The 25597-nt window shown below is 40.5% G+C and overlaps 1 protein-coding gene across 3 annotated transcripts in view; it reads right to left on the bottom strand.

Annotated features, from left to right (window-relative positions):
• Positions 1 to 4590: 4590 nt before the first annotated feature.
• The window catches only part of nf1a (neurofibromin 1a), a 256060-nt gene continuing 235053 nt past the window's right edge, over positions 4591 to 25597 (bottom strand). For all 3 annotated transcript variants that reach the window (XM_032506717.1, XM_032506735.1, XM_032506726.1), the window contains 4 exons: positions 20616 to 20758; positions 20188 to 20234; positions 13925 to 14141; positions 4591 to 10001 (listed from right to left, as the gene is read on the bottom strand). In XM_032506717.1, the coding sequence (XP_032362608.1) occupies positions 9859 to 10001; positions 13925 to 14141; positions 20188 to 20234; positions 20616 to 20758 (550 nt within the window). In that variant the 3' untranslated portion in view covers positions 4591 to 9858. The remainder of the gene's footprint in view (positions 10002 to 13924; positions 14142 to 20187; positions 20235 to 20615; positions 20759 to 25597) is intronic.

Here is a 25597-nt window from a genome sequence, read left to right as displayed (position 1 = left end):
AAAAATGGAACACTAGCCCATAAATACCTGGTTGCAACAGCAGTTGGTTCCACACTAAATTAACATAAAAATAAACGCATTTCTTGTCAACACAAACAAGAAACAAAAAAGCACAAAACGTGTTTTTATAGGAGCATCTTGTGAGAAACTACTGTAAAGCTGCTAAAGTGAAAGAAACAGGCTTCACACATTATCAGAAGCTCTCTGAAGGCCAAATTGCATGTTTACTACATACACACGTCTTCTGGTAAGAAACTAGGCTACTATAAGGTTATTTAAGTGATAGAAAGATGGATAACACCTCATGAGGAGCTCACTGGAGAGTAAAACACATTTCCTGCAAAAACACGTTTTTATAGAAGATTCTTGTGAGAAACTGCTATAACCGTACATACACACCGCCACCGACTTGAACTGCAATTGATAAACAGGCTTCACCTATCATAAGAAGCTATCTGGAGGCCAAACTGCATGTTTCCTGCATGGAGACATGTTTGCAGGGGGTTCTGGTGAGAAACTTTTGTACAGTTATTTAAGTGATAGAAACATGGTAAAAATACCATAAGAAGCATGTTTCCCACATAAGCAGAAGGCCAAAACATGTTTCCTGCAAAGACATGTTTTTATAGGAGATTCTTGTGAGAAACTACTATAACCGTACATACACACCGCCACCGACTTGAGCTGCAAAAAAGCTCTGGCTGCCTTGCCAAGGACGCATGTCAAAAAGTACGGGGAAGCTTTTTAACGCGCTGGCCGCTCTGACGTGGCGGCGTTATCTCTTTGACCGGGAGAAGCTCACGCAGCCACGGCCAATAAACTGACATTAGAAACCATTATAAATTACATATAATGACAGGATGTGTATTAATTGGTCGCAGCAGGATCTGTTAGCAGTTAGCTCGCTCGTTAGCCGCTGAGCCGTAGCGGCGTACAGGCAGAGCAAGCAGCCGCTGGACTAATCTAGTGACCCGTGCAGGATTCACTGTGAGCGGACCATTAGAGACGATGTGACCGGCAGCAAACATTAACTGGTCCTTATGAACAAACAACAGTGTATTATGTCTATAGGTAACTCAGCAACGGCAATTATGAGCTTGTCCTCCGAAGGAATGTTTTGGTAGGAACGAAAGTTTACATCGTATGTTTCTCCGGGATCAGCCAGAGCGAAGGTCGTCTATATTCCGATTGGCCGCTGAACCGCGTCATAGCTCATTACCATAAAGTAGAAAACTTTTAACTTTCTGATTGCCGCTCAACATGCTCACAACGCAACGCTGACAGATTTGCCACTCCTTGCAGCTGAGAGAAGCCGGCTTCCATTGAATGACTTCCGCTAACTTTAGACGCTCAAGTCGGTGGCGGTGTAAATGTCCGGTAAAGCTGTTTAAGTAATAGAAAAAGGCTTTACATATCATGCATTTCACCTCCAGAGAGCTTTCTAAGTTTCCCACATAGAAGGTACAGGAGATTCTGGTGAGAGACTACTGTAAATTTAATGAAAATAAGCTTTTCACATTGAAATAAGTTTTTTTTGGAGACAATTTCAAAGTGAAGATCTTCTGCTTTGGAGACCAAAAAAAATCAAAATCAATTGTTTGCAGGTCAGAGTTTAATACCAGGTTTGTTGGCTTGATGAGCAGTTAGCAGGAAATAGGAAATCACATCTTCAAATGACCTATTTGGTCAATAAGCAAACTGGTCTATATCAAAGCTTCATTTACAGGATTGATCCGGTGATGCTGGACTTCTGCTACTTGGGCGGAGTGATTTGCTCGCGGCACCTGAGAAGCCCCGGGGTGAGGAGTAGAGTTCACTACTAGCTAGCTAGTCACATTGGTTTTGTTGACGGAAGTAACAACTTTGCTTTTTAGGTGTTGTGCTAATCACTCAAATAGCAGTGCTTCGCCTTCAGAGAATAGTTCCCAGCATGTACAGTATACGGTTAGAAAATGGCTGTGTCTCATGTGACCTTGTTATTTGTACACGCTGTGACTATACAACTATAGTTACAGCATGTCTATAATCACTACACAAATCACAACATGAAAATAGGAAATAGGAAAATGTTGGTTATTTTGTCACTTATTAGTAGGCTAGATTTAATTTCAATTCAATTTTATTTATATAGCGCTAAATCACATCAATAGTTATCTCATTGCGCTTTTCATAAAAGAGCAGGTCTAGACCGTACTCTGTGACGTTATTTACAGAAACCCAACAGTTCCCACCAAGAGGAAGCACTAGGCGACAGAGGCAAGAAAAAACGTCCTTTTAAGAGGCAGAAACCTCGAGCTGAACCATGGCTCAGGGTGGGCGGTCATCTGCCTCGACTGGTTGGGGGTGAGAGAAAGTTGACAGAGAGAGAGACAGACAGAGAAGAGACAGAGAGAGACATGGAGAATTGCAGCAGAGGGTGTTGAGCAGGAACATGGAGGCAGCAGGTGACTCCAACCACAGATCCAGGAGGAGAGAGGAGTAGGGCAAAAGAGCACAAGACTCCAGGAAAGGGAAGAAGTCGAGTTAGTAACATGCGTTAATGGGATGAGGTTGCATAATTTAATTAATCTCTCAAAGCATTTAATTATAACTGATACCAGATGAATTTAGAAGTAACTGGCGTTATCTTGTAAACAGGTACAGGTGTGTCAGTGACAGATTTAAAATATCAGCAAAAACAGGCCTTTAAGGCTCAAGGTGGCTTTCATCAGGGTTTCAAACTTTGACAGATCTAAAAAGTTGTGCACCCATTTGGCCCATTATTTTTTGCCATCTTTTATATATCTACATAGACCACACTTGGCTCTCTTGTAACATTCCATGTCTATAAAGCAATTTCACTCACAGCTGAAGTGCTATGTCTTTACAGAGTTGGTTTTTGGTAAAAGGTGGAGTGGGCATCCATTAATGTACTCCTCAATCATGTGTGGACGTGGTATGGATAGTGGAGTAATAGTGATCGAGGGTTTCATCAGGACAGCTTACACCTCCCATGTTGATACTAACAGCAGCTGAATGTTGAATTGTGGAACAGATTTACACCACTGTTGAAACCTGATGTTTTAAAAACACCTTTGAAAATGTTTAACCTTTATAAAGAAAGTGTAATAAATCATAGTTTTGGATTTAAACTTGGGGTTGGGAAATGAAAGTTGGTTTGTGTTATCACGCAGGTTCAAACATTGTCAAGAGCAAAACATTTTATTACTAACACCGGAATAGTTCAATTTGTATATTATTATACAGAAACTAACTGCTTTACAAAAACAAAATGATACAATATCACATGTATGTACATTGTAGTAAATATACCATCTCAAATTGTACACAAAGTATTTACAATTATCACACACTGCAATAAAACCAAACTCAGACTATTTGACTTTACAGACATTAGATTTTGCATAACATCAAATAAAACATGCCACATTTGAGGTTTTTTATCTTTACAAACCCATGACTGTTTTTAAATTAGTGCAAGTTAACCACTTGTTTAAGAGGTTATGGATACATAATCCTTAATTTTTCCATTCACACACAAGTCAAACTAAAACTTAGAAACAATGGCAATCTGCTAACACGGTGCTCAAATGAACATTGCCTTAAGCTTTATGTCTTCTTAAATGTTCACTGAGTCTGTAATTCCAAGTTTGTTAGCTTGTTTTAAAAGGAAATCAGGGATAAAGTAGTAAGTAGATTCAATGGATTAGGTTATATGATGAGACCTTTGTGTGGATTCTGACAATGAAATCTGAACATTTACCTTCAGATCAGCAGCCCTGATTTTAGATCCTAAAATGCTCAAGCCAAGCTTGACCCTTCATAGCCACCCTGTGATATAAATCACTGCTTCAAACATCCTGTTGAATAAAATATGACAACGTAAAGGTGATGAAACTCCATGCTGGACTCTGAAGGGTTAGGACTTGTAAAAACGTGGGAAGAAGAGCTGATGTTTCATTAAATACATCAGATCAGTATGGTTCAGCTCTTTTGGAAGCAAAGCTAAAAGATTTACATTATTTTTTCTTTAAGTGTTTTTTTTTAACAAAGACATTGCCTGAAACCACATTTTCTAAACAGACATTTGCTATACGCAGTAATTGGCCAGGTCATGGAGGTGCGAACTTCTCTCTTCTCTGACTGTCATATGTCCACCTGTCTGAAATGAATGAGTGCACCTCACATAGCTGAAATATTTAATGCCATTTTCAAATTCCAAAAGAACGCTTCCGAGAAGCAACTGTTATTTGTATGATGATGAAGTATTAAACTTTTGCCTTCAGATGTATTCAGACGATACGTCGTATGAACTAGTTTGTTTAAAGCACACTAACTCAGGGGTGGCAATCACCAAATTTAAAGTCCAGATTCCCTTAATACATACCAATCTGTTAGTGACATGTTAATGATGGGGGGCAACAACAAAAGTAAAGTTTCTGATGGACCCATTCATCAGCTAAACTAAACTGCTTCCACAGCTGAAATTCATGAATTTAGTTCTTAATCATTACTTGATGTCATTCATTGAGGTTGAACTGCAAAGTACTATTTCTAAGGCTGTCTCGAATTAAAATGTCTATTTTCGTTAAATGTATCTAATGATTATGCGTTTACTGAAGGAGCTGCATGGACGGAAGAAAATAACATTCTCTCAGATGAGTATTTACAAGATAAAAAATCAGTAGTGAACCGATTCACAAAGGTTACATGAACACTTAGAATGGTGAGAAACAATGTGAGCAGACAATTTAAAGTCAGAACTGTATAACACTTAACTCTTGCCATGCATAGATTTTCAGGCAGGATGAAGCGTTTTGACGAAACAACCCTGCTGAGCTGTGGACAGAGGCTGTGAGTGGAGCACTGATCAACACAGTCCAATTCTATACTTGTTAAACCAAACAATCCTATGTAAATAATAACCAAATAAACCACAAGTGGGACCATTTCCACAACAAACCATTGTGTTTTAGATATTTCAGTGTGCCTTTGTACCCTTCAGGCAGCCATTGGTTCCATCAAAAATGACCATCAAGACTGCTTTAATGTTCAAGGGGCATTATTGTGGCAGAATTATAATAATAAAGATTAAATCCTAAACAAAACACTGCCCTAGTAAGACCATTACCGATTGTAATGTTTGAGCCAACTGAACACATGTATTTAAGCAGAACATTTTACAGTGTAAAAACAATTTGGTTTCTGGCTCTCTGGTGTATTAGTGATAAAAGTGCAGTGCCCGTTCAAAAGTGTTTGTAATGGTGACATTGCTGCTTGCAGCTTTTCTCAAGAACTACACATACAAATGACTTCAGACATGGCGTGTCCTTAGGACCTTAGCAGTAGACGTCAGGACATATTGTCCTGTGGCATTGTTAGAGTCTAAGTGCCATTTTGGTGCAAAAAACACTAACCTTTTTTTTTTTAAATGTAAATGTGTATGAAAAAAACAGATTTTACATAAGTGTGACAAGATATAATTTTTTCCACACAGGCACACTGCATCCGGAGTGTGTGGTGTATTACCAAGATGAAAGATGGCAATGTAAAGGCCCTGACACACCAAGGCGGTCACTGGCCCTTGTTTTGGCCGCTGAAAACTGTAGTGCTGAGAGCAACAAACGACTGTGAAAGTGCACACAGAAGGCTCTTCTCATTTGATCAATCCAACACATAAGAGCTGACAAAACTGGCCAAAAAAACGTTTAAATGTTCCTTTAAAAAAAAACCCGATTAGAATAATTATTTTTGCACATTATGTCCATAATATGGCAAACGTACGAGATATACATAACTATTTGTGTAGGTATATTTATTTCAACATAAACATGTCACAAAATCTTTTAATACATACCTACATATTACAAAATAAACTAACGTCTATAAACTAATATCATATACCGTGAAATTTAATATAAAGACCTCCCACTCTCTGCACTGCTCAACAATTAGCCCCCTAGCAAGCAAGCAAGCAAGCTTGCTTACTAACCAGCCTCTAAATAAGTAAAATGTAACAACTTAATGTTTCATTCACACACTCGTCATCGCAGGAAAGCACATTGCTATTGCCACATGAGTGACGATTTTCTTCGGCTATTTTTCTGTAACCAGTGTAGGAAATTGTGGGTGGAATTAGCAAGCTAACAATAGCTAGCCAGCCAGTTAATGACCATTCGGGTTTGATCCCTTTACTCCGCTCCCATTGCAAGGAGACTTCTTTGCCAAGAGAACAGATGGGAGACCGGGAGATGGACAGTGTGGTAAGATATCTGCCTTTGTCCGCTGTTTTCCCAGCGGGGAGTGAATCAGAGGGGCCATAGAATCCATTTCGTTCTGCCATTGCTGATTCGAGCAAATGCTGTTTGTTGTGGGTATCATCAACTTTTGTATCTGGTTTCCCTTTCTCAATGACCAATAGATTACTGCCGCCTGCTGGTATGGAGTTATTTCCTTGCACCCATGCGCAGAACATACGTAGTACTGGGCCGTGGGCAGTAGTGTCTGCGGTGTGTTTCAGTGCTAATTGGTAGCCAAGACAAAGGCAACGTAGGCCGCAACTAGTTCTTGGCCATCGGCTTGTTGTGTCAGAGCCTTAACGCTGTTGCATGTCATTCAGGTGTGGCCATAAAACCAAAGGAAAGCCATCTCTCTGGCAGATTACAGAAATTATTACAGATTTGAACTATATTACATATCTCCAAGAAAGTTTGTGAGCCTTAGGCTGTTTTTATTTTCTAGACTGTCTAACTATGTCTAGGCTCTTTTTGGCCCTTGTGGTATGCCCTGAAGCAACTTGCTTTTTGCTCAGGTGCTTTTCTGACTCTAGAAATCTATATTATTGACATCTCCTCTCACAAAAATTAACTCAAGTCATCTTTCTACTACTGTTTGCTACATGCACTCCTTCCTCTTCCTACTTTCTCCTTGCTGGTAAATGGTGACAGCCGCAGCCTGCGATTCTGTCACATTTATGGGCGACAAGCTCTCGTTCTTGGTGGAGCGGATTCTAAGAATGTTTTTATTCATAGCACCAACGGTGTAGAAGTTACGGTAATGTGTGAAGCCCACCTGGAAATGTGGGACGCAGCCATTAAATCTTGCCTGGGATTGGATGGTCATATTTCCCTGTACTGAGCAGCTCTCGTAATGCCCCATACATGAGCGCAATGCTCCCGTTGTCTGCTTTCAAACAAACGGTCTAGGAAATACGGGCAAACTTACACAAGAGTTGCGATGTTCCTGTAGGTGTTTGGGAAGACAATATCATGCTACAGCAGCTCCCCTTCTCTGCTGCTGTACTGCGCATGTGTGGGGACACAAAAACGCACAACGGTTGCTCGATTTATAGATATAGTTTATAAATGATTTCAAACACATTTTTAACATTCCGCTACTGACATTTTATCTTACTCTTTTGCTGATCTGTGAAGAGCTAAGATTGTTGGCAACCATGCAGATGTAGGCCTATGTGTTGGGTTCTTGTGCTGATTGTTTTATCAGTGTGCACTGTATTACCACAAACAAGTAAACACTGACAATCACATTATATTCACTGTGACGGAATAGCTACCTCAATCAAGTTTCAAACCTCTGAAAGTAAAATAAATGGAAACCAACAGTTGCCTTGGAGGTTACAAACACATTTTTCTCTGTCCTGCTCTTTAGTGCAGAGCAAGCATTTGGTGTGAAGGTTAAGTCACACAGCTGGCTTCTGTATCAATACCCTTATTTATTAAAGAGCTCCTGTTAACCTTTTTTTTTTTTTTCCATCTTCTAGTGTGTTATATAGTTTAGTGTGTGTATGTAATAGATGTATAAAGTATAAAAAACTAATTTCACTCAAAATGGAGCTTTCTCTCCCACAAACAGCACTTTTTCTCAACTGCCTAAAAACACCTTGCCCACATTTCTGCTTGAAATTTCTAAATTATTGATATCACTAATTGAGAATGCTAGCCCGGTTTTTTTGTATGTGCTGCCCATAGGTGCTGCCTAAGCAAGCACAGCCAGTCCAGTGCCTTGTTTGGAGAGTGGGCCAGCTGACCAATCAGAGCTGACTGGGCTTTTCAAGAAGGCAGGCCAGAGCATTTCAGGTACAGGCACTGCCGCAATTGGCAATATGAGAAAATTATGTCATTTGCACATCAAAGCATGTAATTCCTATTCTAGCATACCCCAAGAGTACAAATATGACACAGAAAAGGAGTATAATAGGGGTTCTTTAATACTAAAGCTCTTAAAAGGAAAAACCCACAATCTCACACTGCGTCATCTCATCATTCTAGGTCAGCTAAAATTCTCTCTGAAAAAAAGAATGCTTGTACAATTTCCAATGACACAAAGCTATAACAAACAAACTGTCAAAGCCTCTTTTAGGGTGGATTTTTCCTTTTAAGAGTCCCCAGGACAAACCTCTGATGGTTGTGGGTAAAACAGCTCAAACTGTTAAGGTGAAACAAATGGTGTGTAGTTCATTTACACACATAGGTGTGTGTATATGAAGGGATCAATGTCACTGCCTCTATCTATTCAAATGGTCATTGGAGGTAATTAATAAGAGCTACATCTCTATGTTAACAGGCAACTCAGGAGTTGGCATCATATTGCACCGAGCTGACATAGTGATGTTTTTCCCTGTTTTATGTACAAATAAAATAGGTGGTGGACAAATAAGTTTGAGAGTTGAGGATTATTGCCTATTACACAATTTTCCCTGTCACTGTGTAAACAAAATAAAATGCTATGCTGCTGGAAATACAGTTCATTCCAAAAATAACTGAAATTAAACAACTAAATTAAAGCAAAATGCAAATAAAACAAAACAAAAAGCTTGGAGCTTTTTACAAGGTTACATTTTCCCTAGTGTTTTGTACAATCAAAAGTGTTTGAAATGAAGAAGATTTTTGAAAAGAGTTTGAAAAGAAGATTTGTGTAGCACTATCTAGCTGTACAGGATAAATACTTTCAGGCAACAGGGTATATGGATGATTGTATATTTGACGATCATTAGAGGCCCGTCATGACGCAGCTCGTGTGAACTGGTGGTAATATAGACAGCTCGCCTCCATAATTAGTACCTGTTCTTTGTCCCTAGCAAGGTTTGACTTTTACTTTACAAATTGTACACATTGAAAAACCCTGACAAAGGCACACCATGGAGAAAACGTCAACATCTAAAGTAGCACTAAGGTCTAGTTTTACATAATCTGTCTATGTAAAATATGTACATCTATGTAAAATATGTACAGAAATGGGGGAGGTGAGCCGAGACATCCGAGCAGGTCCAGAGTGAAGGATTCCCCCCCTGCTGCTGTCATTTGGTCCATCTCACTGACACAGAGGTGTTTATTCATAAGGAAGGCCAAGGGACATATTACGGATCAAACGTCAGCGTAAAGACATAATTTCAGTTACTGGTTTCCCCCTGTATAAAGAATCTGGTAAATGTCATAGCCCATGTCCACATTGGCCTTACTGTATTCCCATCAGGCTCAGAGGGATCCCCCCAAATAGTTGTGTGACCTCCGTTGCTGCAGTAGACTCAACTGCTGCTGAACATCTGTGAAGAAGAGCTTAAACATTGACTCCAGAGGAGAAATAAAATAATTTAACAGAAGTTTCTCCTCTACCATGCGCTGTCTCAAATGAAAGATTGTAAAAAAAAAAATCTCAAGCAGCACAAATTTCAAGTTTGCCGTTGTTAATATTCTTCTCAATGTAAAACAGAAAACCACAAGTTTTTCTGCCAGAGAAACAACCATGAAAAGTAAGGAGGAAATAAAAAGAGTAAAAGTGGAGTGCAGCATGGGGCCTGGCGGAGGGGCAGAGAGGAGGATGGGGCTGTTTTCTGGTTGATCAGACAATCTTCTTGATACTTGGTCTCTTGAAGCTGCCGGCACTGCGCTGCTTTTGGACCTGACTGGCTGAACCATGGCGAGTGCGACAACCGCTGGACAAAGCAGAGCTGGGGGACAGCTGGACATTTTCCTTATCAACACCTGGAGGACCACAAGGAGGACAGATAAAACAAAGTTTTACTTTTTTTTTTTTAAATATGCATGATTTATGTGTAACATGTACAGTATGTCAAACAAAAGTAAGGCCATTATCTACAATCTGTTTAATAATTTTGGAAAAGGAAACAATTTCTAACTCAAATATTTCCTCTGACTTTCCTCTAAATTAGTGGTCCCTAACTGGTGGGACGTGGTCTAAAAGTGAGCAGTGAGTTTATTCTGAGTGGGTTACAAGCATGTGGTTCAACTTCATCATTCAACCTTTTACTTACAGTAGAAGTGAATTTCTGGAAAACATATTCACCATTCACCTCGCCTTGAATTTCTGTTGACTATAGCAGTTTTTCAAGCATCTCATAGCAGAAATAAAAAGACGCTAGTGCTCTACAACATTGCAAAGAATAAAACATTTTAAACTTGGCTTTACTTAAACTAAATAACATCAACTAGAATTCATGAAAGTAGAGGTATGCCTTGAAATTGAAAACACCTTTTCTTGTCTTCAACATTTTTTACTGTTGTAAAGTTGTCCTAATTTCACTTACTTTTTGTAATGCGTATATGTCTTTAAAATCCCCGTTCTCTTTAATTTTGGGTAATCAAATTCAAGCAGTAGAATAGAACTCAAATCCACTGACAGGCAAATTGATAAATACAAATAAACAGAATGGGTGTTAAGTTAGTCTAAAGGCCAATTTGAACCCTAAAACTACACTAGCTGGAAACCAAGTATCTAAATTATGTTAATCACGTCAGAGAATATTGGTATGTTGTCAGTGTATGTTTTTCCTACATAGAGAAAGTATTAGCGCCCCCCAAAGAGGTTTTAGGCAACGGCAAAGGAAAATCACGCTCGTCAAAGCATCTGATTTTCAGCAGCTAGCCTCCCTCTCATCCACAGCTCCGATATATAGTACACATGCGGCTGGCGCTGATTTGACTGGATCTAAGTGCTACACTATGAAGCTAGCGTTAATGGTATCTCCTTTAATTGAGTCAGGCTGTGCTGGATTCACCCGGTTATCAGGCTGCTCTGCCGTCTTTCAGTTTTAAATTGAGACAGTTTGCTAACCTGTGAAAACATCTCATAGTAGTCAAATTCCGTGTTTTGGTACAGTTGTTATTAACACCTGATGAGAGCCCTATGGTAGTACGCATGAGCAACACATGCAACCGCTTTATCAGAATTGCCCAGACAACAAGCTGATTAAATTTGCAATTAATCCAGGTTAACATGCATGCCAAACTGTATGGGTGGCCCCATATACTATTACTATTCAATATCACAAATAATTTATTGATAAATATTTTATAATAGAAAACATTACATTTCATAACATTTATGTATTCATACCACTATTGTACTATTGTACAACAATAGCAGCAGTTATATTTTTTATATACAGTATAAATAGATATATATTTTTCAACTTAGCAGCAAAATGTCCTCCTTGGGAAACAGGTTATTTTTATGCGCTGTTTATACTAATCAAATTAACTGGACTTTGTAGTCATAGTTGGATGCAAAAGCCCCCTTACTGCATTATATTCCATTATTTATTGAAAATGTATCACAATGCAGGAAATTAAGTCTTTGACACTAAAAATTAGCTGGGGGAAAACCCCTCAATTCATAAGTGGTAGAGCAAGTGAGCTTCAGAGCAAGTAGGGACTCAAGAGGCCTAGTGCAAGAAACAAAGTGGGCAGAAATCTTTAGCAGGAAAAGTTAACCATCTCCTTGATTTCATGTTGTTTATGGAGTAGGAGAACCAGGAAATGCAATGCTAACAAGCCACGGCTGAGCAATGTGCATCACCGCAACTTATAGAGTATAGAGGTGCACATCAGGCTACAGCGTAGGTGGTATCTCCACGTACCTATGTACGTACCCAGAGCGTAGATTTAATGCAGAAGCATAAATCACGCTTTACTGCAACCCTCAGAAGGACTTCTCATTATGCCAATCATGATTTTCTGGTGAACACTTGTCCTTGCACACCAGGTAATGCCACCTTCCATAAATAGTGTGTAAGGGTCATTGAAAAACCTCTTTCCACCATCTCGCATGAAGGTTAGATGGCTTAACTGTCATACCAGATCTGACGTGGTGTTTTTTCTTTTTATCTTGGCTCTTCCGGACGGTTGTTTAAGTCTCTCCAAGAGTTAGCATCCCAACCAATCTCTCGGCTGATCGGTTAGCATACTAGCTAACTGCTCCACTCCCACCTGCACACCAGCTCACTTGGAATAGAGACCAAAATTTCTCACACCAGGGGTAACGTGGACTTGCATGCTTGTGGCTGTGGAAATAAAATCTTGAGCAACAATCCCCACCAAGTCTGTCTGAGTTGGCTCATGTTGACATGTTTACTCTTGAAAGTCTCTGCAGACAGCTAGCACACCAAGCAAGCGGTCTGGAAATGACCCTTATTTCCCCACCGGCAACCAAGATGTCGAGCCCGTGGAGGAGAAGGAAGATGTGGTGGACAAGACACCAGAGGTTAGTGATGTTCTGTGTTCACCGCACGAGGAAGACATCCTTGAACAGGACTACGGGGGAGACAAAGATAAAGACGAGTCGTGGCTGGCTCCTTTGCAGCTCTTAGGAATGGAGATGAGAAGAGCACGCCAGCTTCTTCTTTCCCCCCTGACCTGCTGTACATGTTCAAAGGACTTGTTAGGAGGGTAAAAGATTGCCCCGTCAAAGCGGCTTCTCCCCGTCGTCCTGAAGCTGTTAACCGAGATGGCACGACCATGAAAAGACCATCGTATAGCATAAAAAGGCCAACAACCAGAGATGGAGGGGCTGGGTCACCTGCGTATGTTTTAGATGGAGCCATTGGTTGCAGCACATATTCACCCCGAGTCGACAGTGTCATCCCGGAGTCCTACACTGCTATTAAGTTGGACTGGCTTTAGTCAGCCCTGACCAAGAAGACTTATAAGCCACTCTCAGCCACAGCACTCAACGTCCTCCCGCTCGTCACCGCATACCATGAGGAGATATGTGACGAGAACGGGAAGACGCAGGACCCAGTTTCAATGGAGGAAATTCCGGCCATCTCTGACTTGTTCTTCCGTGTTCAGTGCTTCACAGTCTAAGCCACGGGAAAGGTGTTGGGAACAATGGTTGTTCAGGAACGGGTGCAGTGGCTCAACCTTGCCAACCTGTCGGACAAAGAGAGGGATGATAAAGTCGACATGCATCTCTCCAGAGAGTATCTTTGGATCTGCATTAGCCTCCATGCAACGCAGGTGTGAGGCCAAGAGGAATGATGAAGCGTAAAAGCTCTGCATCCCTTGGTAAACCTCGGCTCCCCCTCCTTTTGTACAGAGGAAAACATTTTCTCAGCACATTTTACAGGTGCAACAGTTCAAAATCCAAGAACCAGCTGAAACTTCAGTTGTCATAAACAACCGAGTCTCTTGCCAGTTTATGAATTTGACTGAGGATTTTAGCATCGTCTCTCACAAAAGAAAGGGGGGTAGGTAACGTTGGCTCTGCAGTTAGATTTAAGTTAGCGTCTTTGTACCGTCTTCTTCTTTGTTTACTTTCCGATACCAGCAGCTGCATGATAGGACGTCATCAACTTCACTGTGGAGATCTGGTAATGCGAGACTAGGCTGGGGTCAATTAGAAAGGAAGCTAAACGTTTAGGCAGTAGCAGCCCAGGCCCACAAACAATTTGCGGTAGTGCAGGTTTTTTTTACTCTCTTATACTATTAGAATACACAATTTCATATTGTTTGTATAATAATCGAATATATATACAGCCCTACTCTCCTGCAGGGTGGTGGAGGCTAGAAAAGCATGTTGGGCAATTCAGGAGCTACTATATCCCATAGTGAGACATGGAAACAAATATTTTGAATGGTGTTTGTGTGAGAGAGGGAGGGGGGGGGACCTGGTGAGTGTTGCGAGGTGGCCAGTGAGGTCATGGAGTTGGACAGATTAAGGTTGGCAGTGATGCTGAGCTGGCTCTGGCTGGTGGGGGGGTAGGGGGAGGTGGGCGTCCTTAGCTGCTCTTCCCCTCGCTCCTCATCAGCTGCTGGCAGGTAGCTGTCAATCAAAGCCTCCAGAAACTTGACGATCAGCTCGGCATAGTCCGGTATCTGTGTTTGCTGCAGGTGTGTGTGGGGGTGGCAGAGAAGAAGACAAATGTTAGACTGATGTTGGACTGATGGACTGATATTACAAAGCCTAAAGACAGTGTTGACTAGGTGAACACTGCTGAACGATTTATATTTAACCACTGCAAGACAACACTTGCATCATTACACAATATCAACACCTTGTTCATGTCAACATCTTATGAAATGTATTTAATTTGTATTGTATCTGAAAACATAACTTGATTCATACACTTGTAAGAGCAAATTACATTTAAACATGTATCCAGTCAATTTAAGTAGCACATGTTACTGTTTTCTGTGAACTGTTAACTTCATTGTTCCTGCCAGGATGGTGAAGGAGGTTTTTAGCACCATTGGGTTGAGTCTATTTACCTTTTTTAACTTTTGTCTCAGTTCTGGCTCTGTCCCAAATGCTTTTAAACATGCTGTGGTTAGGCCACTACTTAAAAAGCCTTAACTTGACCCCAATGTGTTGTCCAATTTTAGACCAGTCTCACATCTGCCCTTTCTTTTAAAGGTGCTGGAAAAAGTAGTTCAATCTGTCAATCTGGTTTTAAATCACGTCACAGCACTGAGTCGGCGCTGCTAAGAGTTCACAGTGATATTGCCTTGTCTGTAGATGCTAGGGATCCTACTGTATTAGTGCTGTTGGACCTGACAGCAGCTTTGATACAGTGGACCATGCAGTCCTTCTTGCATGCCTTGAGCATTTTGTAGGCAGTCAAGGCTCTGCACTTGAATGGTTTAGCTCTTATTTGACATATAGGAGCTTCTCTGTCACAATGGGTGATTTCGCTTCATCTTTCTTGGCCCTATCCTGTTCTCTTTATACAGTGCCTTGCAAAAGTATTCGGCTCCCTTGAACTTTTCAACCTTATTTTTTGTGAAGAATCACCAACAAGTGGGACACAATTGTGAAGTGGAACAAAATCTATTGGATATTTTAAACTTTTTTAGCAAATAAAAAACAGTGCTTGCGTGCAAAATTATTCGGCCCCTTTACTTTCAGTGCAGCAAACTCACTCCAGAAGTTTAGCGAGGATCTCTGAATGGTCCAATGTTGTCCTAAATGACTGATGGTGATAAATAGAATCCACCTGTGTATGATCAAGTCTCTGTATAAATGCACCTGCTCTGTGATAGTCTCAGGGTTCTGTTGAAAGCGCAGAGAGCATCATGAAGACCAAGGAACACACCAGGCAGGTCCGTAATACTGTTGTGGAGAAGTTTAAAGCCGGATTTGGATACAAAAAGATTTCCCAAGCTTTAAACATCCCAAGGAGCACTGTGCAAGCGATCGTTTTGAAATGGAAGGAGTATCAGACTAGAGGATGACACGGGAGTGGATTTTCACTCCTGTCCCGTCCCACTCCCATAGAAAGAAATCTTGTCCCGTCCCACTCCCAGACCAAAGTTTAAAAACTAATCCCATCCCATCCCGCTCCTGGTAAATTGAGTCCCACTCCCATACCGCTCCTGTTTAAACTGACTCACGCTCCTGTACCGCTCCCATTTACATAGGAGCAATTTTGTCGGTCAGACGAGACTTGAAACCTGACGGCAATTTTCGCTTGATGAACGAAGCGATGCTTGGCTGATTCTTTCCAGAATTTGCCTTGCAAGCGTGCCTCTTCAGACCGCTCGTCCCTGAATCACTTGCATACGTGACTAAGACTAAGCATGTCTTACAAGCAGCGTACATCATGCTATCACCGTCACATTCTACTCTCATAAACTTAATTAATATTTCAGACTTTCCGACCAGTTCTGTGAACTTAATAGACATGTTCTGACTTTGCGCTGTAAATCATTTTTTGCCACATCGATTTCTCCGCGGCTGTTAGCTCCCTCCATCACTGCTCTTTGAACTACGGCCATGACAAAAAGCACTGATGGCTTCTGGGACGGCTGGGTCGTGTAGTTATTTTTTAATTGCGTTACATTGTAGGCGTATTAAAAGGAAACTACAAAATGGTGCATTTACTTTTTTTTGCATTTAGGTGCATTTAGATTTTTTTGTCGTCTTTGCTATCGGTTGATTCCCGCTCCCGTCTGCTCCCGTTAACCATTTATCCTGTACCGTCCAAATCCCGTGATTAATAGTAAATATGACTCCCATCCTGCAGGAATCCCACGGGAATCCCGAAAAAATGTCAGCCTCTATATCAGACCACTGAAAATCTACCAAGACCTGGCCGTCCCTGTAAACTTTCAGCTCAGACAAGGAGAAGACTGATCAAACATGCAGCCAAGAGGCCCATGATCACTCTGGATGAACTGCAGAGAACTACAGCTGAGGTGGGAGAGTCTGTCCATAGGACAACAATCAGTCGTACACTGCACAATCTGGCCTTCATGGAAGAGTGGCAAGAAGAAAGCCATTTCTCAAAGATATCCATAAAAAGTCTTGTCTAAAGTTTGCCACAAGCCACATGGGAGACACACCAAACATGTGGAAGAAGGTGCTCTGGTCAGATGAAACCAAAATCTAACTTTTTGGCCACAATGCAAAACGATAAGTTTGGCGTAAAAGCAACACAGCTCATCACCCTCAACACACCATCCCCACTGTCAAACATGGAAATGGCAGCATCATGGTTTGGGCCTGCTTTTCTTCAGCAGGGACAGGGAAGATGGTTAAAATTGAGGGGAAGATGGATGCAGCCAAATACAGGACCATTCTGGATGAAAACCTGTTGGAGTCTGCAAAAGACCTGAAACTGGGACGGAGATTTATCTTCCAACAAGACAATGATCCCAAACATACAGCAAAATCTACAAAGGAATGGTTCACAAATAAACATATCCAGGTGTTAGAATGGCCAAGTCAAAGTCCAGACCTGAATCCAATCGAGAATCTGTGGAAAGAACTGAAAACTGCTGTTCACAAACGCTCTCCATGCAACCTCACTGAGCTCGAGCTGTTTTGCAAGGAAGAATGGGCAAGAATTTCAGTCTCTCGATGTGCAAAACTGATAGAGACATACCCCAAGCGACTTGCAGCTGTAATCGCAGCAAAAGGTGGCTCTACAAAGTATTAACGCAAGGGGGACGAATAATTTTGCACGCACCACTTTTCAGTTTTATATTTGCTAAAAAAGTTTAAAATATCCAATAGATTTTGTTCCACTTCACAATTGTGTCCCACTTGTTGGTGATTCTTCACAAAAAATAAAAATGTTATATCTTTATGTTTGAAGCCTGAAATGTGTCAAAAGGTTGAAAAGTTCAAGGGAGCCGAATACTTTCGCAAGGCACTGTATATATTGCCATTAGGGGCTATAATTGAAAATCAACGATGGAATTTGACAAACAGATAAGCAATGTTGTCAAAACAAGCTTTTTCCAACTGTCTCCTGGCTAAAGTAAAGCCTTTTCTTAACAGGCACGATTTGGAAAGGGCTATTCATGCCTTTATTAGTTCACGGCTAGATTATTGCAACGCTCTTTATGTTGGTCTAAATCAAACATCCATCTCACGTCTTCAGCTTGTGCAAAATGCTGCTGCTCGCTTTTTGACGAATACTTCTAGAAGTGCACACATCACTCCCATTCTTTTTACACTACACTGACTTCCGGTGCGTTTTAGAATTGATTTTAAAATTGCATTGTTTGTTTTCAAAGCCTTAAATGGCCTTGCCCCGGAGTATTTGTCCGAGCTTTTAACTTTGGGTGGGCAAAATCGGCTGTTGCGGTCTTCAGATCTACGGACTTTAGAAGTCCCAAGGTCAAGGTACACACAGTGGGGCGATCGTGCCTTTGCTGTTTCTGGCCTAAAACTCTGGAACAAGCTCCCCCCTGACATTCACACTTTAACGGATGTTGTTCATTTTAAATCAAAACCTAAAACTTAGACATTCAGACTTAGACAACCTAAACATTTAGAATGGCTTTTAATACACAGTAGTGGTTCAACAACTTCCCTCTTCTTCTGATGATTTTAGGCAACTTTATCTGTTTTACGGTTTTCTATGCTTCATGTGTTTTTTTTCTCGTCTTTTATTGAATGCTGTGTTTGTTTGTTCTTGGTTGATGTAAAGCACTTTGGACACCTGTTGGTTGCTGTAAAGTGTTATATTAATAAATGTTGATTGATTGATTGATTTCTACTATCTTAGGATGTATCTGTGGTGTAGCCAGACCTTACTCCACAGCACTATTGAGATAGGTCTAGCAATGTAAGACGAGTGTTTTAATAATATTATTATTAACTGTTGAACTGATAGTATTAATCGGTATTAAATAACGGTTAACCGGTTAAGCATTAATATCCCTTAAAATACTAAGAGATGAATAATGACTCTAACTTAGAATTAGGGCTGCACAATTAATCAAATTTTAATCACCATCACGATTTTGACTTCCCACGATCAAATTTGTTGGATCAAGCGATTTTAAATGTGTCATTTCATAGAACACTCCAACTTGCAAAGCCAATCTATTGCTCTGTAAACCACTGTCTGATCATGAGCCAGTCAGAGTTGTTCTCTGCACCACGCAGCTCAATTCTAGATGTAGACAGTCACAGAGGACAGAGGAAAATTCAAAAGACGGTCTCAAGGTTTACTAGTTTACTAGTACACGCAACATTTTGTACCGTCTGTGTTGTTTTTCAGACAACAGCAGTGATCAGTGCAAGTTAGAGTCTGTTAGCTCACAGGGCCCTAGGGCGAGAGTAATATTTTCCTCTAGGACCTAGAACCTCCCTAGGTGCACCTAATGTCCTCGCATCCGCTGCAATGTTGTTTATATCAATATGGTTTAATTTTGCGTTACATGACACATTTGTTCTGTAAAGCCATGCCTGCGTTGGATCTCTCCTCTACTCTCTCCTCTTACTCTCTGCGCGTCGCCGGTCCGAACTTCTGACATTTGTCTACAGTTTTAATTGTTATTAACACAGCTGTATATTGTTAAGCATGAGAGGCAAACCTGTATTTGTACCAGTGTTTCCGCTGGTTACACTGCTATCGTGGCCGCAACGGCCAAAAAACAGAAGAAGTTTTTTGAATGCTATAAACTTCAGTTCGTAGAGTAATACCATGTGAGATGGAGCCTGCTGGACCTGGGCAAGAGGTTTGACCCATGGCCAGAAAATCATAGTTCATAAAACTGCAGCGCAGTGACGATACAGACATTTCATAAACATGACACGTGAAATTCCGCTGACCCGCCATTCGACCCGTGCTGGACCCATTCATAATGAGCCAGCAGTCACTTTGTGAGTACGTCCATCGCACTCCCTCTTTCTCTTGCTCTTTTAATCAGTTATTGTTGAAAACAAGTGAAGCTTTCTCAGAGATACATTTAAAAATAAAAAAATATCCTACGCTATTTATTTCAAATAGCTAATTATCATTTACATGTGTTGCAGCTGTATGTCTATAACATACAACTTCAACATAAGGAGAATGTAACATAATATAGATGTGAAAGCAGTTATAAATAGCCTATGTGAGAATAAAATTTGTTTTGGTTAAAATCAACAAATTATTGTGATAATTATTCGTGATCACAGTATTGTTTAAAATAATTGTGATCATTATTTTGGCCATAATCGTGCAACCCTACTTAGAATAATAACTTGAGCATGTCAGTGGCAAAACCAGCACTTTTAGTGGAAGCAAATTGCCCATTAACATTCCATTGCAGCTTGTTTTGTCGGAGCCTTGCTTAATACTAGACCAATTTAAAAAAAAAAATGCTGTTCCCTCAGTCACTTAGACACAAAAAAGTCCCAATGTTTTCAGATGGTGTCCAAATTAAGGTTTAGTTTAAATGCTGTTGTTTAAGATTGTTTATAAATAATTGCTACTAATATGCTACAAACCCCAGGAGATATCCTGCTTACTGTAATAAATACTACAAATGTTGCTAAAAAAGTTTCCATTACTCTAAAATGGCTTGTTCTTATCTTCTAGATTATAAATAATAATTTAATGAAATGGTGAGCAGTGGGATGATTTTTGCAATAAAATGTGTTTTGTATATCTTACTAAGTGTGCTTTATTCTGTAAAAAAGAATAATTCATACCTTAGAGAATGGCCCGGCAAACCTCCAAAGTCCATTAAAGCCAAAACCTGTAAAATGACAGAGATGGAGAGTAAGGAAAGAAGGGAGAGATGAGGAGGGAGGGAGAGGTGGAGAGGGGACATGGAAGACATGGGAGACATAGTGAACATGCTTACTTACAAAAGCACAGAGCTGTTATCAATTTAAAATAACTGTCACAGTTTTAGGTAACTTCCTATTTTAAGCAACAGGTTGTGTCCTAACTGTACAACCATGCTTGGCCTTGGAGAGCCTTTGTAGCCAAGTGGTTACAGCTCATTCAACATTTCTGTAACAAAAACGCCTTGAGACCTTTGTTTCATGGCATGCCCCCCTATCTCCCCTATTTCCAGTCTTTTTAACATGCTTGGCCTGTACAGAATGTGAAAATGTCAAATGGAATGCATTACTTTGTAAGTAGGAGGGCTGGTACTGGGGGGGTGACTCCTCATGGTACACCACACTCTGGACAATGCCATGGACAGGATTCAGAAGGTTGGTGTCCTGGCACATGGACAGCACAGTGTTGATCTTGGAGTCCAGCAGGTTGTGGCTGAGGAGGAGATCCACACAAACACCTAATGTTCAGTCTGTAAAAATAGTGCTGTGTATGGGTTGACAGCTTGTACTGTGGCTTTGACAAAATTAGACTTCTACCTATTTTAAAAGCACAAGTATTTTCATATTTTGACATTGTAGCCTGCTAGTTGTTATAACACTTTAACAGCTGCTTTTGTCATTTGCTCTCCCAAGCCTTTACATCAGAACTAGAGGTCTTCACAGGTCAAAAAATGTGGTAAAGATGAAAAACCAGAATATTATCTGCATGCGTGCGTGTGCAACGTAGACAACGTTTAAATGGGCATATTTTTCAGGTCTTTCCCCCCAAAAAGAAAATATTCCGACTAACCTGTTTACATTAGCTATTTGTGCATATTAAAAAAACTGTTGATATCAAAGTCTTTTATAATGCTTAAAAGTAGCTGTGTTCAGGCCCGAGTTGGCTTATCGGGAGCACCGAGAAAATTCCCGGTGGGTCTGTTTTTGTTAACGCGTTATTATCTCGTTAACTAATTAATTCATAAACGCCGACAATTTTTTTATTGCGCGTTAACGCAGTTTTTATTATTTCCTTATTATTGTAAAAGTTTGTTGCTCACAGGCTTTATAAATACTGCAAAGTCGAATTTTCTTATCATGGGAGGACTTCCAGTCTGAAATATCACCTTGACAGTTAATACCAGCAAATCATTCAGCGAAACACACAGTGGCGCGAGGCTTCGGCAGGCTACGTTAGATGCAGCGTGTGGGTAAGTAGAGATAAACAAAGTAAAGAGAAGCTAACAAATGCCATAGCAACGTGGATAGCTACAGACTGCAGGCCCATTAGGGTTGTGGAGGACATTGGTCTGGTGGAGGACATTGGTCTGAGAATTCCAACAACGACGGCAGGTATGAGATTCGCTCAACACGCACCATCACAAGAAGAATACACGAGTTGTATGAAAAGGAGAGGACTGCAAAACATGCAGCGCTGTTTCTCTTACTGGGGACTACTGGACTCACTGGGTAACCAGAATTATCTCGGAGTAACAGTGCATTATACTGATGAAAAGTGGGCACTGCATTCACATGCTCTGACTGGCATTATGTTGAAACATGCGCGGGACACTTTATTGAAGTTGCACAGCAGTGGATTGTGTCAAATAAAGTCAACGCAGTTAGCACAGATAGTACAAATAGATACGAAATATGATCGCTGCTGCGAGCCTTCTGCCTTTTGATCATGTCCCCTGCTTTGCGCACGGTCTCCAGCGTTCTGTCACAGTGTCCCTGCTTTACAGCGCGTTGGACAGTGTCCCTCAGTGTCTCTGCTTTACAGCGCGTTTGACAGTGTCCTTGCGAAGTGCAGAAAAGTTGTGTGTGCTGCAGAGTTAGAGCAACAACAGAAGAACATGGACCGAAGGAGTCGCTTATGCAACACGTTCCAACCAGATGGAATTCAACTCTGGACATGATAAATACATTGTTTAAATTGAGATGTACACTAAATATTTTATTTAACTGCTACTTTATAAACAAAATGCTGGTAAGTTTTTGCAGAACAAATGTTACGGCACTTTTGTTCATATGGCAGAACATTTAAAATAAAATTGCACTATATACACTACTTTTGAATTCGTTATTTCATTTTGCGATTAATCAGGGAAATTATGCAATTAATCGCGATTAAAAATTTTAATCGTGGCCCAGCTCTAAAAATATATAAATGACTTTCATTAAAACAAGCACGCAGTTTGAGAGTGAAACGCCAAATAAAGACGATATATGGGTAAGCTAAGCTTGTTAGGAGCAGTGCGGGATGCTAGCGGTCATGCAAAACATAATACAATGTTGCCTGCAAACCAGTGTTCATGTTTATGAATAAAACGTTTTCTTGCAGCTCCTTAGCAGCAGCCACTAGTCCAGTTTGCTGCCAATTAAAGACTGCTAAAAAATATATGAAAAATGCCTGAAATAATTATTGATGCCAGATGATTAAGCTGATTAGCTTTGTAAAAGGGTCACATTTTTGCTGAGAAATATGACAACTTAAACAAATCCATTTAGTATCAGATGCAGAGCCAATAGTGTCCAAGGGATTGATGCAGTCAGTATGGAAGCCACATTGAAGCTGTTGTACCACTGTGTGTGACTAACCAGAACATGATCAGATTAGTTCAAATGTAACCACTTTTGAAGAAAAAACCTCACAAGAGTTGGAAAGAACCACAGAGAGAGGTGCAACAGGCAGATGAAGCAGCTGTTCCAAGCACGAGCTACAGCTGGCAGTAACGTTATTACTGTACAAGCCGCATGCCTATTTAGCCAGTTTCCAAGTAGTAACATAGTTACTGACATGGTCAAAACCACTACAGTGCTCACTAACCTGTACCACTGTGTGTGAATAACCAGAACATAATTATATAAAATATAACCACTTTCTATGCCCAAATGTTACTAATGACCCATTATGGAATATAGGAATAGGATGAAAGTAATATGAAATATTTTACAAAGGAAAAACTAGAGGATGATGTTACTGGAAAGTGCGATTCATTTTATTTTATTCTTTCCCTTTCCCTTTTCTATTTTTATTTATTGTTTTTTATTATTTTCAAGTTTTGGATATCTGTGAAAACTTATTTGCACAGAAAATTGATTCTGATATTGTTCAACATCAATATGTTGAAAAGATGTTTCTAATGAATCTACATTGTAAAGCAACACTTACTGTGTTTTCACTGAATTGGAAATGGTAATTTTTACAAAAATACATTGATTACAAGGCTGTAGAGAACGCTGTGCTATTAAAGACGTATATACTTAGGTTTTACATTACATTATTTTAACAATCAGAACCCGGGCAGGCAGTCTTCGTCCCCGCCTTCCTCGCCTTCCGCAGTTGGCAACAATCCCACAAGCGCCTGGTGATGTGCAGGGTGTTCTGCCTTTGCAGCAACAAATTGTAGTTTATTTCCCTCTCAAAAATAGGTAATTGAGAACTCTAGTAGTTATAACCATATCAGTAACTATGTAACTACATGGAAAACTCAATTTGTGGAGGAAACTACAATTTGTCGCCGCCAAGGCACACCCACCACACCACCGGGCGCTCAGGGAATTGTTGTCGGCTACAGGAGGTAAGGAAGACGAAGGCTGCCTCCCCAGCTAAGACAACTAGCACACAGATTGACACTGCCAAGCCTCCTACTCACCAACAACAGATTGACCACACACAAAATGGATGAGCTACAAATACACACGAAACTGCTGCGTTATGATTTTCACAAAAGCCTGACTGAACACACTTATCACTAGCAGCTAACAGCTAATACGGCAACGGCACTGAAGGCTAGCTGTTGCCCTGCGCTGTCTCCTGGGAATTCAGTTGTAGCAGGAAAAGGTAGCTAAACAGTATGCAAATCGTGTGTGAAGAGCAGAGTTGTTCACAGAGTTGTTCACAAGGGAAGAAACTTGGAGTAACGTAACTAGGAGAACATAGCAGATATACAACACAAGGAAGAGCCTTTTGAGTTTGATGGTCGTCCTTATTTATTCGAACACGAGAATACAGACGAAGAACTAACCTCACAAGAGTTGGAAAGAACTACGAGAGAGGTGCAACAGGCAGATGAAGCAGCTGTTCCAAGCAAGAGCTGCAGCTGGCAGTAACGTTATTACTGTACAAGCCACATGCATATTTAGCCAGTTTCCAAGTAGTTACATACTTACTGAAATGGTCATAACCACTACAATGGTCACTAACCTATTTTTGAGGAGCACGACAATTTGTCGCCGCGAAGGCATGGAGGACACCCACTACAACCCCCGGCGTTCGGGGGTTTGTTGTCGGCTGCAGGAGGCGAGGAAGGCTACCACACAGATAGACACTGCCAAGCCTCCTACTCACCAACACCAGATTGATCAGAAACAAAATGGATGAGCTACAAATACACAGAGAAGTGCTGTGATTTTCACAAAAGTCTGGCTGAACACACTCATCAATAGCAGCTAACAGCTAGCTCTAGCAGCTAACCAGGCAATAAAGCTACCCAGCGGCAAGAACAAGATAGGGTAAGGGAATTAAAAGAATGTCTGACTTGAAAATACATCTTGATGTTACGTAAGGGCCCTGTTCCTGTTGGACAGACATATTAATTGCATTGTGTGTCTGTTAAGAGGCTCAAGGCACTCTAAAACTTGCCCCGTTAACTGCTGTTTTAGCTCAGTGGAAGCTTGTACACGTAGCTGCAACTACAGCTACTGAGTGTTGCCTGCACCGATTCAGGTCAGGTTTTTTTTCAATCAAAAGTACTCACATATTTATAGTGATCTTCTCCTTTAAGCAAAGAATGTCGCAGGACGACCTGAGAAACCTGACTTAATTAAAACACCATACAACAATAATCTATCTCAGATTAAATTTATTTAGGGCAAGAAAAAATTTGAATAGGTAGATAAAGCAGTAAAATTACTTGCCAAATACATAAAACAGAGAGAATTGACTTCCACTATTTTTGCAGTAAGATCCAATTTTGGAGATGTATTTACATCAACTGTAGATATTAACAAGATATTTAATTTATTTTTACACTGATAGGTCATTATCTCTAGTGAAATGTGTTCCTTCATAGAGCCATTAGGGCTTCCCAAACTGACAGAAAAGCAAAGCGAACTCCTTGATGCTCATATAGAGGAAATTGAAGAATTTAATGGGGGCCCTGCCCCAGGGCCTGAGGGCTTCACAGCAGATTTTTGAAAGAGTGTTGCTACTGAACTGGCTCCACTCTACACTGCCAGCAACATTTAGACAAGCTTTGATAACTTTGGTTCATGAGAAAGGTAAATA

Source organism: Etheostoma spectabile, chromosome 3 (genome assembly GCF_008692095.1).
Source record: "Etheostoma spectabile isolate EspeVRDwgs_2016 chromosome 3, UIUC_Espe_1.0, whole genome shotgun sequence".
NCBI lineage: Eukaryota > Metazoa > Chordata > Actinopteri > Perciformes > Percidae > Etheostoma > Etheostoma spectabile.
This window is presented reverse-complemented; position numbering and strand designations above follow the sequence as displayed.